Raw genomic sequence first — 15,000 nt, 5'->3', positions numbered from 1 at the left:
CATGCCAAAACATAATAATCATAAACTTGCTCCAATGGTGAACAAGAACACATGTCAACTAAATAATCCAAGTTTGCTCCAGCCATAGTTGCCATACCCCCATCCCCTTGTAACACCCTCCTCTCCCAAAGCCAATCATTCAGTCATGGTTCCTGCATATCTCATACAGCAGAACCTTATTTTTTCCCTATCCCCATTCCTCCTCTGCATTTCAAACAGTCATAAACATATGCTTTAGCACTTTATATATATTTTATTAACATGTCATATCTTTTCCAACTTTTCACTCATAGGATACTGCAGTGACTTTCATTGGCTCTGATGCTCTATTGTGTAATATGTATATGGCAGGATAGGATATACATTTTCTGTTGTGTTAAATCAAGCTCTTGAAACACTGTGGTTAGAATTAAGCTAAAGGTGAAGACAACACCTTTAGTAAACTTTTAGTAAAAGGTTATGAGAAAAAAAAAAAAAAAATGTTGGCAAAAATAAAAATGCTGGAATCAAACAGAATGATATGATAAGCGACCAACCAGTCTAAGGAGAGAGCAAAGAGCTAAAGGAGCCTAAGCACCCACACACCTTGACACAAGCTGATACATCCGAGCAAGATCTTCATTCTTGTCATCGTTCAACAAGTGCTGGAACTCATTGTGGAAAATTTCCAGGTGCTTCTCAATGAGCACCTTCTCACAAGTCTTTCCTAATTTCTCCAGGGTCGTCTCATGGAGGTACACTTGGACTCGCCGCTGCTCCTCGAGGAGTCTTGTCTCAGCCTGGAAAGAAATAATTTGTTAAGGTTGCATTTTCTTTGCTTTTTACTCTAAATTTTTTTTTTAAATATAAATATGAGTATGTATGTGTGCGTATGCGTATACATGTGTGTGAGCACATATGTATGCATGTATGTGCAAGAGCAAATACTTATATGACCACATAAGTACAAGTACAAGTACAAGTACAAGTACAAGTACAAGTACAAGTACAAGTACAAGTACAAGTACAAGTACAAGTACAAGTACAAGTACAAGTACAAGTACAAGTACAAGTACAAGTACAAGTACAAGTACAAGTACAAGTACAAGTACAAGTACAAGTACAAATACAAGTACAAGTACAAGTACAAGTACAAGTACAAGTACAAGTACAAGTACAAGTACAAGTACAAGTACAAGTACAGGTACAAGTACAAGTACAAGTACAAGTACAAGTAAAGGCACAAGTACAGCTCCCCACGCCGCATCTGAGCTGTCGGCGCGCGCCAAATTTTAAACATCATTATTGAATATGACAAGTTTTAAGCCAAAACCTCAACAAGTTTTCAGCCAAAACCTCAACATAATCATCATGTGTTATATATCGAAATATGCATAGTTAACCTCTTCCCCATATGCATGTGACAGGTTATTTACATGGGTTGGGAGGAAGATGGAAAGAGTGACCTTGGTGAGAGGCCTCACTCAGATGACAAAAGAAAACGGTTGAAGTAGTATGGTAAACTAATCATAATAAGTTTTATATCTTTACATAATGTTCCATAAATAAGTAATAAAATTATTGCTAGCAGGGCGCATCGGTACCTCCCTTGGTATAAGCCAATCCCACTCTTATGTAATAATAATGAAAGTCAAGTAATCCATCGTATCATATACGACCTCTATTCTGAAAGATCTCGCACAGTATCCGGAGGAAAAAAACATAATTCCAATAGAACTCAGCCATGACACAGTATGCGCGTCCTCAGGTTTGTCACGAGCGCTGCGAGGATGCAGTATACGCGTCCTCATAGTGAAGGGGTTAAGAACTAGAATATGTTTAGTTTTGCATTGATGGACACATAACATACTTTGTTTCAGATATTAACCCACACAGGACGGGTGGTACAGCATGTGTACCGCGCATTCAAAAGCCCAGTTGCCGAGCGGCACAGTATTGTGCCAGCCATTCAATTGATTTAGGCCTAATAATTCGAACGCCCCGGCATTTGGACATTCAAGGCTAGAATTCCCCTGTCGGGAATGGGTTAATCATTCATATGAATCAATTTAGTAAAATATCACTTTTAACTCTTCCACAGCGGGCATGTTTGATGGGGCCAGATAACTTTCATGTTTTTTTTTTCTTTTCTTTATTAATCCATTCACGCCAGATGACGTGCTGACACTTTTCGTGGTTTTAGTGTCAGACGCTGGCGACGAGATATCTGGGCAAGGCCGGCGCTTGGGGTGAGCGAGCGGTCAGCCCAAGCTCGTGGCTTGTGCACCCAAGAGTCTTGACGCGTTAGGCTTATGTGTTCGAAAACCCCGGCGTTATGACCATACAAAGCCGGAATCCCCCCCGCATGAATGGGTTAATTCAATTATTAATTCTTACAGTTGGGTAACTAGGGCATCATACCAAATGCTAATTAGTATCCCTTCACTAATATATTACACAAAGATTCGCATATCAAACCATAGGTCAGGAAAATAATAGAAAGCTAACACATGGTTTTAATCTGAAGTGTATAACATATTGTGAATTATGATTGAAATAACTAATATGATGATAACTTCTCTCTCATCTCGGAAATTCCATCCTTCAATAGCAAATCTCGATACAAATATTTATGGACTATACCTAATGAAAGGAGAAAATGTTCTTTTACCTTTTTCATATATTCAGTGACTGGGTTGTTTCGTAAGAACTCCGTGCTTTCCCGTGTGTAGAACCGTTCTGTGTCTTCCAGGAAGGTATTTTCAAAGGACTCACGGTACACAGACAGATTCTGGCCTCTTGCACTTGGCTCATCTTCATTGAGACCTTTAGAAACAAAAAGTAATGAAGATTTCAATACATTTCAGTCAAAAAATATAAATATATACTCACAATAAGTCTCCATGAACAATCATTAATAAAGAATTTTATTTCATCTAGGGTTTAATGATATGAAATATAACCTCCCGTCCCTAGTAACATTGCTAAATCAACATTTAATAACGAGTTGTTTGCACTTTAGAGGCTCAATATCTGAATGTACCTTACCTAGTTCAACATAGCAATTCATAACACCTGACACCAGTCTTGTGTTTATTGTTTCTCCATTTCTTTCTCGTTCAATAAGTTTTAAGACGGCATTTGTAACCTGGAAGCATACACAAATTAATTAATGTAGTACTCGCATGAAGTAACTGTAAGACAACAAATCTATAAATCAATAGCATAGCAAATTCCTACTTATTCCAGTATAGTATTCTCCCTTTACCCACGTACCTGTTTATTGAGTGGCTGGAATAAGTGGTCTCGCCACGTGACCAGGGCAAGCTGATAGATTTCATAGATACCCTTGTGCCCCTCGTCACACTCTCGCTTCACCCAATGGCGATTTAGATAAGCACATACACCATTCAGCACCTGGAAAGTAAGAAGGCATGATAATGAGTGGTACCACAAACTCTAGCTGATCACATGGAGATGAGATTATTTCAATCTTCCTTTACTTCAGTTAACAAGAGATACTAACCTTACTGGAGAACTGATATTCCTCCCACTGCTTTGTGTAAAACCGAAGTACCTCCTCATCCATCAGATCCACTCCATCCTGTTCAAGATGACATTCATCAGAAAAATTCATATGCGGAACCATTGGTTAACCTATTAACGACGGGTGACAAGATATCATCAAGTGGTGGCAGCACCAACTGCCGGGGATGAGATATTTCGTCTTGGCTATCCTCCTGGCTAGTGTGCCATGTAATTGGCATGTAGCGCTTGGCCGTAGCTTGCATGGGTGAATAGCCTGAGCCACTAATCTTACACTTTTGAAATATCCCAGTGTTTAGACCATTTGGAGCCAAAACAGCACCCGTTGCCAACAAGTTAAATTAAATCAAATACTACATAGTTTCTCTCATGACAAAAGCATAGCATATACTTTCATTCCATAGTAACTGCCATTATTTACATATCAAGCACAATTCTTTTGAAATTAATCATGGACGACTTTCCCATGACCCAATAAAGCAAAAATGGGACTTACTTTCATGAGTGTGAGGAGATATGTCTTTAGAAAGTCTTTAAGGCGTTTATAAAGTTCGAGGCCCACGAACTGTGCTCCTCCGCCAGCTGCAGTGCTCTTCTTGACACGAGGACCGCCTCCACTGCTGCCTGTTTTGGTTGACTGTTGGTGAACCTGTGCAAGGGAAGTTGGAAGGTAAGGCACTAAAATCTAACAGAAAACACCTACGACCACCAAACAATGTACTATGGATGAGCCTCTGTAATAAACAGTAATACACAGATATATACATATATATATATATATATATATATATATATATATTAAAATTCTAGCAGTATCCTTGAGGAATTGGGTCCTTACCGATGTGCAGTAGTTATAGACATGTGTGTATAACTGCATGTATCGAGGCCTAGACATCTCCTGACTGTTGTAAACCTGTGGAGAAAAAAAAAAGCACATAAAAATTAATATAAAAGACATAAAAGAGAAGGATGGATTGGAAGGAAGAAGACACTGAAATTAAGCATAATGAGGAGGAGGACATTCTAATTCTTCATGCTACCTAAAAGTCACAATTAAATCTTGAATGTGAAAAGAATCATCCTACTATAATTAAGGTTGCCAATTCAACCGACACCAAAATCTGAGCCGAGAACATTCAAACTAATAATTAAACAAAAAAATATATATACCATAAATCCACAAATAAAGAAAAGAGAAAAAAAAAAAAAAAAAAAAGAGACAAAAATGGCCAATCAGCCTCTCACCTGCTCTATCCCTTGTCTCAGGTCCCCCCATATCTGATCCAGGTCGATCTGTTTCAGCCCATGAGGGTTGCTGCTGCCTCCGCTGCTGTTGCTGCTGCTGCCGCTGTTGCTCCCTCCTCCCCCACTACTGCTACCCCCCAGACCCCCACGCTGGCCTGACATTGTGCCTGAAAAGAAAGAACGGGTTGTATAAGCCTGCGTGGAACAAACACTGTGAAGTGGAAATCTGAATGAGAAACACTGCATCACATTAGGGTCAAACTAGGACGAGGAAGAAGAAGAGGAGGAAGAGGAAGAGGAAGAGGATGAGGAAGAAGAAGAGGAAGAGGACAAGGAAGAGGAAAAAGAAAAAGAGAAAGAGAGAGGAGGGAAGGAAGAGAGGAAGGAGAGAAAGGAGGAAAAGAGGAAGAGAGGAAGGAGGAGGAAAGAAGGAAGAGGAGAGGAGGAGGAGGAGGAGGAGGAGGAGGAGGAGGAGGAGAAGAGGAAGAGGGAGGGGAGGAGGAGGAGAGGAGGAGGAGGAGGAAGAGGAGGAGGAGGAGGAGAATGAGGAGGAGGAGGAGAATGAGGAGGAGGAGGAGAATGAGGAGGAGGAGGAGGAGAATGAGGAGGAGGAGGAGAATGAGGAGGAGGAGGAGGAGAATGAGGAGGAGGAGGAGAATGAGGAGGAGGAGGAGGAGGAGGAGGAGGAGGAGGAGGAGGAGAATGAGGAGGAGGAGGAGGAGGAGGAGGAGGAGGAGGAGAATGAGGAGGAGGAGGAGGAGGATGAGGAGGAGGAGGAGGAGGAGGAGGAGGAGGAGGAGGAGGAGGAGGAGGAGGAGGAGGAGGAGGAGGAGGAGGAGAAGAAGAAGGAGGAGGAGGATATGATCACACGACCTGTAATCACAGATCTGCTAAAGCTTTTGATAATATTTGTTTCATAAGTGATATGATATCTCCACCATTCTATTCCCAGTAATAAAATCAGTGAACTCTATTGGTTGAAATGCCATGACACACCCCATCATCTGACACGGTTTAATCTCACTATCTAAAAACACAAAAAAGCACACAAGAACAGGCCCAAGCATAGATACACTCCAACTCGAATTCCAATCCCTTGACTTGACCTTTGTCACTAAAAATGCAACAAAATATAGAAATGAGTCAAAATTACAATCACATTACATCTGTGCAAGAAATGGACACTTGGCTTTGAAAAAAAAAATGTCACTCTTAAGGTTAACCTTTACACAGCAATTGTTGATAATCAGCTAACTCTGAAGATGACACCAATATTTTCCCACCTTCATAAAAACGAGAAAATCAAACAAATTAACTCAACACATGTAAAGGAAGGAAGTAAGAGTGATAGAAAGAAGGTTAATTAAAATATATATAAATAAATATAAATATATATATACATATATTTCTACAAGTATCTAGAGAGCAAATGAGCCTATGATAAATTCACCAATTTCATATGAAGAGGTCAAGGAGAAGAGAGGTCAACAAATGCTGAGCACACTGGAGCACCAAAGGTCATTGCCCTAGCACTTGAAGCTCACTCTCCCATCTCCATTCCTCCTCCCGTTGCTAAATCAATATCAAGAACACAGATGTGAGTCATCTTCCTGACCTTTTTATAAGCTTAAGCTGCAAAATGGCTGCTGTAATTAGTCCATCAGTGACATGGCAATCACGCTACTGTCCATCCTCAGCCTTATCTCCTCCAGCGGCTCTCAAGCTCACGACTGGATAATCATTATTCAAAGTTCTATTCGTATGGTGGGTGGGCAGGTGGGTAGATGAATAAATGGATGGGTGAATGGGTGGAGGAATGATGGATGGATGGATGGATGGATGGATGGATGGATGGATGGATGGATGGATGGATGGATGGATGGATGGATGGATGGATGCATGGATGGATGGATGGCGTTTGTGTGCGTGTGCGTGTGTGCGCATGCTAATGTAATATACATACCCTTAAATGAAACAACCCCATAACCTCATTGAAGCTCAATAAAGAGTAATCTGCACGTCCTGGAATCCCCCCTGAAGTCTGTCTACCATACACCTTTGCTCCCGACTCCCACTCCCACTACACAGAATTCTGAAGTTATACAAAAAGATATGTCCAGCCAGTCACAAGCCTGGTCATTTGAAAAGAAACATGGATTTCCCTCAGACTCCTTTACCTTTTCTTCTCTTTACATATCTGATTATCAAACTTTTGATAATAGGACAGAAATGGAGTCATCACTCTCATCATACCATATCATTATCCTAATCTCACAGTTCTCATCTTCCAGTCATTCCAAGAGATTTAAATCCTCTAAGAGCAACATGATGCAATCCCTGCTAGATACACTTGAGGGCAATGACCTGTCCCTTACCCTAATCAACACTTCAAAACACAGAATCCAAACTCCCAATACATGTAAATTCCCTCGCAGCATGAATCGAAAATTATGGCTCTTATAATTCTCAATCAATTCCTCATTGCCAAGAATTAACAATTCTCAATGGTACTGCCAAATGTCCACCATGCCAGAAACCACAACGAGCACCATCAGAGGGTATATACGCACACAGAAAGCACCTCGGTATAAACCTACATTCAAAACCTTAATAATGTAATCGACCAAAACCTCCCTTTCACATTCACCCGATATTTCAACATGGAACACTGATAAAAAAAAGTGATAATAAATGTGGTTCATGGATGTGACAACTCTGCAATAGGAATCTAAGGAATACTGAATATTGATCCTTGCAATATGATAGCTGTTGACACTGCATGTGAGAATAATGATGAAAGAAATGAAGGAAAGCCAAAGGCAAATTTTACGTTTAATAAAAAAAAAGGAGGAGGAGGAGGAGGAGGAGGAGGAGGAGGAGGAGGAGGAGGAGGAGGAGGAGGAGGAGGAGGAGGAGGAGGTGGAGGAAGAAGAAGAGGAGGAAGAGGAGGAGTTGGAGGAAGAAGAAGAGGAGGAAGAGGAGGAGTTGGAAGAAGAAGAAGAGGAGGAGGAGGAGGAGGAGGAGGAGGAGGAGGAGGAGGAGGAGGAAGAGGAAGCGGAGGAGGAGGAAAAGGAGGAGGAGGAGGAAAGGAGGAAGAGGAAAAGGAGGAGGAGGAGGAAAAGGAGGAAGAGGAGGAGGAAAAGGAGAAGGATGAGGAAGAAAAGGAGGAGGAGGAGGAAAAGGAGGAGGAGGAGGAAAAGGAGGAGGAGGAAAAGGAGGAGGAGGAGGAAAAGGAGGAGGAGGAGGAAAAGGAGGAGGAGGAGGAAAAGGAGGAGGAGGAGGAAAAGGAGGAGGAGGAGGAAAAGGAGGAGGAGGAGGAAAAGGAGGAGGAGGAGGAAAAGGAGGAGGAGGAGGAGGAGGAGGAGGAGGAGGAGGAGGAGGAGGAGGAGGAGGAGGAGGAGGAGGAAGAGGAAGAGGAAAAGGAGGAAAAGGAGGAGGAGGAGGAGGAGGAGGAGGAGGAGGAGGAGGAGGAGGAGGAGGAGGAGGAGGAGGAGGAGGAGGAGGAGGAGGAGGAGGAGAAGGAAGAAGAGGAGGAGAAGGAAGAAGAGGAGGAGAAGGAAGAAGAGGAGGAGAAGGAAGAAGAGGAGGAGAAGGAAGAAGAGGAGGAGAAGGAGGAAGAGGAGGAGGAGAAGAAGAAAGAGGAGGAAGAGGAGGAGGAGAAAGAGGAGGAGAGAGAGGAGAGAGAGGAGGATGAGGATGAGGATGAGAAGAAGAAGGAGGAGGAGGAGGAGGAGGAGGAGGAGGAGGAGGAGGAGGAGGAGGAGGTGGAGGTGGAGAAGGAGAAGGAGAAGGAGAAGGAGAAGGAGAAGGAGAAGGAGAAGGAGAAGGAGAAGGAGAAGGAGAAGGAGAAGGAGAAGGAGAAGGAGAAGGAGAAGGAGAAGGAGAAGGAGAAGGAGAAGGAGGAGGAGGAGAAGGAGGAGGAGGAGGAGAAGGAGGAGGAGGAGGAGGAGGAGAAGGAGAAGGAGAAGGAGAAGGAGAAGGAGAAGGAGAAGGAGAAGGAGAAGGAGAAGGAGAAGGAGGAGAAGGAGAAGGAGAAGGAGGAGAAGGAGGAGAAGGAGAAGGAGGAGAAGGAGGAGAAGGAGAAGGAGAAGGAGAAGAAGGAGAAGGAGAAGGAGAAGGAGAAGGAGAAGGAGAAGGAGAAGGAGAAGGAAAAGAAGGGGAAGAAGGAGAAGGAGAAGGAGAAGGAGAAGGAGCAAGAGAAGGAGAAGAAGGAGAAGGAGAAGGAGAAGGAGAAGGAGAAGGAGAAGTAGACGGAGGAAGAGAAGGAAGAAGGAGAGGAGAAGAAGAAAGAAAAGGAGGAGGAGAAGGAGGCGAAGGAGAATGAGAAGGAAAATGATCAAGAGAAGGAGAAGGAGAAGGAGAGGGAGAAGGAGAAGGGGAGGGAGAGGAAGGAAAAGGAGAAGGAGAAGGAGAGGGAGAAGAAGAAGGAGAGGGAGAGGAAGGAGAAGGAAAAGGAGAGGAAGGAGAAAGAGAGGAAGGAGAAGGAGAAGGAGAGGAAGGAGAAGGAGAGGGAGAGGAAGGAGAAGGAGAAGGAGAGGAGGATGGAAAGAGAAGGAGAAGGAGGAGAAGGAGAAGGAGGAGAAGGAGAAGGAGGAGAAGGAGGAGAAGGAGGGAGAAGGAGAAGGAGAAGGAGAAGGAGAAGAAGGAGAAGGAGAGAGAGGAGAAGGAGGAGAGAGAAGGAGAAGGAGAAGGAAGGAGGAGAAGGAGAGAGAGAAGGAGAAGGAAGGAGGAGAAGAGGAGGAGGAAAGAGAGGAGGGAGAAGGAGGAGAAGGAGGAGAAGGAGGAGAAGGAGGAGAAGAAGGAGAAGAAGGAGAATAAGAAGAAGGAGAAGGAGAATAAGAAGAAGGAGAAGGAGAATAAGAAGAAGGATAAGGATAAGAAGAAGGATATGGATCAGAAGGATATGGATAAGAAGAAGGATAAGGATAAGAAGAAGGATATGGATAAGAAGAAGGATAAGGATAAGAAGAAGGAAAAGAAGAAGGAGAAGGAGAAGGAGGAGAAAGAGGAGGAGGAGGAGAAGGAGGAGAAAGAGGAGGAGGAGGAGAAGGAGGAAGAGGAAGAGGAAGAGGAAGAGGAAGAGGAAGAGGAAAAGGAGGAGAATAACAAGAACAACATCAAGATCACCACCACCACTATATTTGTTGCCACCACATACACAAGTATACTCTCCATAGGCACTCAGCGACCTCTGCTTCCACTGCATTCCATTATGTTAAACCTGGCTCCCTCTTAGCCATGCATGATTACCTGCCCTCACTCTCCCCTCTCCAACCCCTGTTGCAACCTGTTACATTCCACTACCCTCAACTTCCTTCCCCTTTGCACACCCCACCCAGCCACTCTCTGCCAATCCTCTTCCCCTGCAGGCTTCATCAAATTTCAACCGTCTAATCATCACCTGCTATGAGTTGCTCACCAATAGAAGACCTTCCTTGATGAGAATGGAGTGGTGTGGCTGTGGGCTCATTGGGGGAACCATGATTGGTTGGTCCCATACACAGGTCAGCACACAGGAGAACATGGCATTTGATCACATCTTTCATGCCCTTTTTCATACAAGAAAACCTATCTGAAGACTGCAAGGCATGAGAATGTTTGTCTTGGCCGGGACACCAACTTTGCCAACATATGATATGGTATATTTCTACCGACACCATTCAGAGGGCTTGAATCGTCCTGAAATGGCTGCAAATGCTCCATCTCTCAAGCATAGACTCCTAAACAGCATGACTGTCAGCCTTCTGAGTGACAATGCAACACGCACCAAAACCAAACCAACATCCAAAATAAGCAAATGAAGCACTGGCTCTGAGGCCTCCCCAATCACCTCCAGTTTCCTTTCTGACTTCTCAAATTCCATTCCAAGGGAGCTCCCTCTCTTGGTTTGGTCCTATGCTCACCTTTGGGAAGTCAAGAAGCAAATAACAAATAACATCATTCCAATTTTCTACATACAAGGACCTTGCCAAAGTCACATTCAGACACACACATTTATTCATGCATGGACAGCAGTTTGGATGGATGCAAGTATGGAGTGGAGGAGGGGAGTGGAGGAGGGGAGGGGAGACAGGGAGGGAGGGAGGGAGGGAGGGAGGGAGGGAGGGAGAGGGGGAGAGGGGGAGAGGGGGAGAGGAGGGGGGGAGAGAGAGAGAGAGAGAGAGAGAGAGAGAGAGAGAGAGAGAGAGAGAGAGAGAGAGAGAGAGAGAGAGAGAGAGGAGAGAGAGAGAGAGAGAGAGAGAGAGAGGAAGAGAGAGAGAGAGAAGAAAGAGAAAGACGAGAGAAAGACAAAGAGAAATAGAGAAAGAGAGAAAGAGAAAGAGAGAGAAAGAGAAGAAGAGAAAGAGGAAAAGAGAAAAAGAGAAAGAGAAAGAGAAGAGAAAGAGAGGAAAAAAAAAAAGAGAGAGAGAAGAGAGAAAGAGAGAAAGAGAAAGAGAAAGAGAGAGAGAGAAGAGAGAAAAAAGAGAAGGAAGAGAGAGAGAGAGAGAGAGAGGAGAAGAGGAGAGAGAGTGAGAGAGAGAGAGAGAGAGAGAGAGAGAGGAGAGAGAGAGGAGAAAGAGAGAGAGAGAGAGGAGAAAAGAGAGAGAGAAGTGAAAAAAAGAGAAGAGAAAGAAAAAGAAAGAGAAAAGAAAAGAGAGAAAAAGAGAAAGAGAGAGAAAGAGAGAAAGAGAGAGAGAAAGAGAGAGAGAAGAAGCGAGAGAGAAAGAAGAGAGAAGAAGCGAGAGAGAAGAAGCGAGAGAGAAAGAGCGAGAGAAAGAGCGAGAGAGAAAGAAGAGAGAAAGAAGAGAGAGAAAGAGAGAAGAGAAGAAAGAGAGAGAGAAGAGAAGAGAGAGAAAGAGAAAGAGAGAAAGAGAAAGAGAGAAGAGGAAAGAGAGAAAGAGAAAAGAGAGAAAGAGAAAGAGAGAGAAAGGAAAAAAAGGAGAAAGAGAGAGAAGAGAAGAAAGAGAAGAAAGAGGAAGAAGAGAGAGAGAAGAGAGAAAGAGAAGAAAAGAGAAGAGAGAAAGAGAGAGAGAAAAGAGAGAAAGAGAAGAGAGAGAAAGAGAAGAGAGAAAGAGAAAGAGAGGAAAAAGAGAGAAGGAGAAAAAGAGAAGAGAAGGAGAAAAGAGAAAGAAAGAGAAAGAGAAGAGAAAGAAAAAAGAAAAGAGAAAAGAGAAAGGAAGAAAAGAGAGGAGAGGAGAAAAAAGGAGAGAAGAGAAAGAGAGAGAGAGAGAAAGAGTGAAAGAGAGAGAGAGAGAGAGAGAGAGAGAAAAGAGAAGAGAGAGAGAGAGAAAGAGAGAGAGAAAGGAGAAGAGAAGAGAAGAGAGAGAGAGAGAGAAGAGAGAGAAATAGGGAGAGAGACAGAGACAGAGAGAGAGAGAGAAAGAGAGAGGAGAGAGAGAGAGAGAGAGAGAGAGAGAGAGAGAGAGAGAGAGGGAGAGAGAGAGAGAGAAAGGGAGAGGGGGGGGGGGGAAGCAAAGGAAGACGAGTAAACAAAGAAAAAAAATGAGAATGGTTGAAAACTCAAAGATATGCAAAAGAGAATGAATGAAAGGGAGAAAAATATATGCATGTGCCAATGTGTATGTACTCATGTAAAGGTGTATCTACATGTATGTAGATATGCATCTATGTACATACACGTGTACACATATGCACATAAATCAGGACAAAAAAAATCTTGCATCAACTGTTTTAACACTGTTCGGTACAAATATGGATGTTCCTTTAGCTCCCCCTTAACCCTTTCCTGACGGGGCACTCGCTACGCGAAGACCCCTATGCCGGGCAATTTGCACTATTATTGCATCTGATATCTCGTCACACGGGCATGACGAGGAGGCATCGGGAGTTTAGTTTGGCTGTGTAACCGAGGTGTGACGCGGGTTAATGAGGGTATTGAGGTCATATCAGTAGTTGACATACATTTGCAAACAATTGATTTAATTGTAATATCCCCAGGCAACACCATAATAGTTAAGGCAATAATTACAAACAACAGGACTACAAACATAGACAAAAGAAATAAGACTACAACCCTAATAAGGAACCAAAACAATATTTACTACTTTACTAATTAATTAGCACAAGTGAATGATACCAATACAATCAGATTTAAAGTCACAACATGGACATTCTGTGACTAAGGATTCCCCTTAATTTGTGATTAGCGAGTCACAGTTCCTTTTTGGATAGGTTTGACCAGGCTGTGCTAAGTTCCTTCTTGGATAGGCTTACTTAAGTTTTACGTTGCTTTGTTTAGGTCGATGGCTTGTTGACTTGAGTAATAAGGACACAGCCCAGGGGAATGCAGTTTAATTGGTAACGATTACCACTGAGGTTGTTCCACCATGAAGGTCCATCAGGGTCACCGCATTACATTGGTCCACTTTTCCTATCATGTATCCTGGAAAAGTCAGTCCTTGGTAGCTAAGGGGAGTCCTGTTCTCCTTTAGTTTAGAAGAAAATGTGACCTAAAAAACAGACTGAATTTTTCTACTTCACTCTGAACTCAGTAGGGGTCAGTCCTTGGTGAACCTTGACTCAACAGCTGTGGAACAATCTCCTATTTGACCTTCAAACACAAGTGTATGAAACTAACAGTGTTAAACTTGCTGGCTGAGTAGTCTTTCTCATAAACTATGCAATCTCCCTTTGGCTGGAATGCCACCACTTCCCTCATCCATAAACCCTTATATATATAAATCCTCTCACTGATGACTGTCTTAAATGAAGTACCAAACTAGGTTGAGAGTCCTCTGTTATGGCTATCATGAGGCATTTTATTACATCATCATCAGTTACCTAAAGCAAGCTATATGTTAAGTGCTCATACAATACAGTCAATTAGGGAGAGATCCTGTGTGCAACACTCAAATAAGTTCCAACTGCAAAGTTCCTAGGAAGACAATTATATCCATGACTGAAAAACTAATCTAATTATTATATAAAAAAAAATGGCACACTTTGGTATAAATTGTAACCCATGCAATATAAAGGTAAACCCATGATAACTAATCATGGTCCACAGATCTACATAACAAGCCACGGTATAGCCTCCACTCTTCATTCTGTAGCAATGGTCAAAAGACCTCCACCACATAAAGTCTATCATGATAGAGCTAGATCTCCTTGATGACTGATCATCAAACAGGGGACCAGCTTTATCTTGCTCCTTGTTTTCCATGCTATTGTAAACAATTAACTTTTTTAAAAGATGAACAAATAAGAAATCACAAAAGAAAAAATGAATTTCATTGAAAAAAAAAAAACTTGCGAAGGTATTACAAATGGCATTTAGCTACACAGAAAAAGTTAATGATACCAACTAAGTATCATGCATTGCTTGTTATGTATACTGATATGGTACATTTTTAGTACAATGACATCTATGACAACAATACTAACAGTAATTAAGATGCAACTGCTGACGCACCATGCTCCAACACAAGAAGAAAGAGCCTATACACAGCCTAGTTGATGTTCCACTGTCCCTTATGGAACTTTAACATGAGCTTCATATATGGCTATATGCCATCAATATTTAGAGGGAATTATCCAGAAATGGACAGTGAATGCACTGATAAAATTAGTAATGGCCAAAAAGAACACATAAAGCAACAACATTACGTATAATAAGAAACGTGCAAATTTGTGTTTTGGCAAAGCTGTTGCCAAATTGCAGATGCTATTGCATCATCTGATGCAATATCATACAGAACAATTGCCTTTTTTTTCCCATTTCTTTAGTTTACCATCAAATTTCATAAACATACTTCAAAATCTCCCTACTTTGGATAATATGAACCTCAGAGACGGCTGTGCTCACCAGACCTAAACTGTCTACCGGCATCTAAGACACTGGTCTTTCGGAATAGGTACCAACAAAAAACGAGCTAAATACATGAAAGAGCAAGAGGTAAATACATGAAAAACAAGGAAAATAAGAAAAAGAAATTAAGGAAAGGGCAATGGTACATCTTTTGAGAACGAAAACAATAATATAAATTGACACTTTTGTTCAAATATAATGATAATAATGATGATAATAATGATAATAAAAATGATAATGATAATAATAATAAAAATGATTATAATGATAATGACAAAAAACAAAAATAATGATAACGATAAAAATCATAAAAATAATTATTATAATGATAATAATCATAAAAATAATGATAATGATATTGACAATGATAATACCAATGATAACAATAGTAATAACAATAAAAATAACAATGAGAATGATGG

The 15,000-nt window shown here is 41.9% G+C and overlaps 1 protein-coding gene across 1 annotated transcript in view; it reads right to left on the bottom strand.

Moving 5' to 3' along the window:
- Cul1 (cullin 1) overlaps window positions 1-15,000 on the bottom strand; it is a 25,150-nt gene that overhangs the window by 9,202 nt on the left and 948 nt on the right. The window contains exons 2-9 of the mRNA XM_043034228.2: window positions 4,771-4,937; window positions 4,364-4,438; window positions 4,022-4,174; window positions 3,506-3,583; window positions 3,256-3,396; window positions 3,028-3,127; window positions 2,651-2,805; window positions 586-779 (exon numbers count right to left, since the gene is read on the bottom strand). Of these exons, the coding sequence (XP_042890162.1) occupies window positions 586-779; window positions 2,651-2,805; window positions 3,028-3,127; window positions 3,256-3,396; window positions 3,506-3,583; window positions 4,022-4,174; window positions 4,364-4,438; window positions 4,771-4,932 (1,058 nt within the window). The 5' untranslated portion in view covers window positions 4,933-4,937. The remainder of the gene's footprint in view (window positions 1-585; window positions 780-2,650; window positions 2,806-3,027; window positions 3,128-3,255; window positions 3,397-3,505; window positions 3,584-4,021; window positions 4,175-4,363; window positions 4,439-4,770; window positions 4,938-15,000) is intronic.

Source organism: Penaeus japonicus, unplaced genomic scaffold (genome assembly GCF_977035675.1).
Source record: "Penaeus japonicus unplaced genomic scaffold, GWHDUDI00000001_assembly GWHDUDI00000039, whole genome shotgun sequence".
In the NCBI taxonomy this organism is placed as follows: domain Eukaryota; kingdom Metazoa; phylum Arthropoda; class Malacostraca; order Decapoda; family Penaeidae; genus Penaeus; species Penaeus japonicus.
This window is presented reverse-complemented; position numbering and strand designations above follow the sequence as displayed.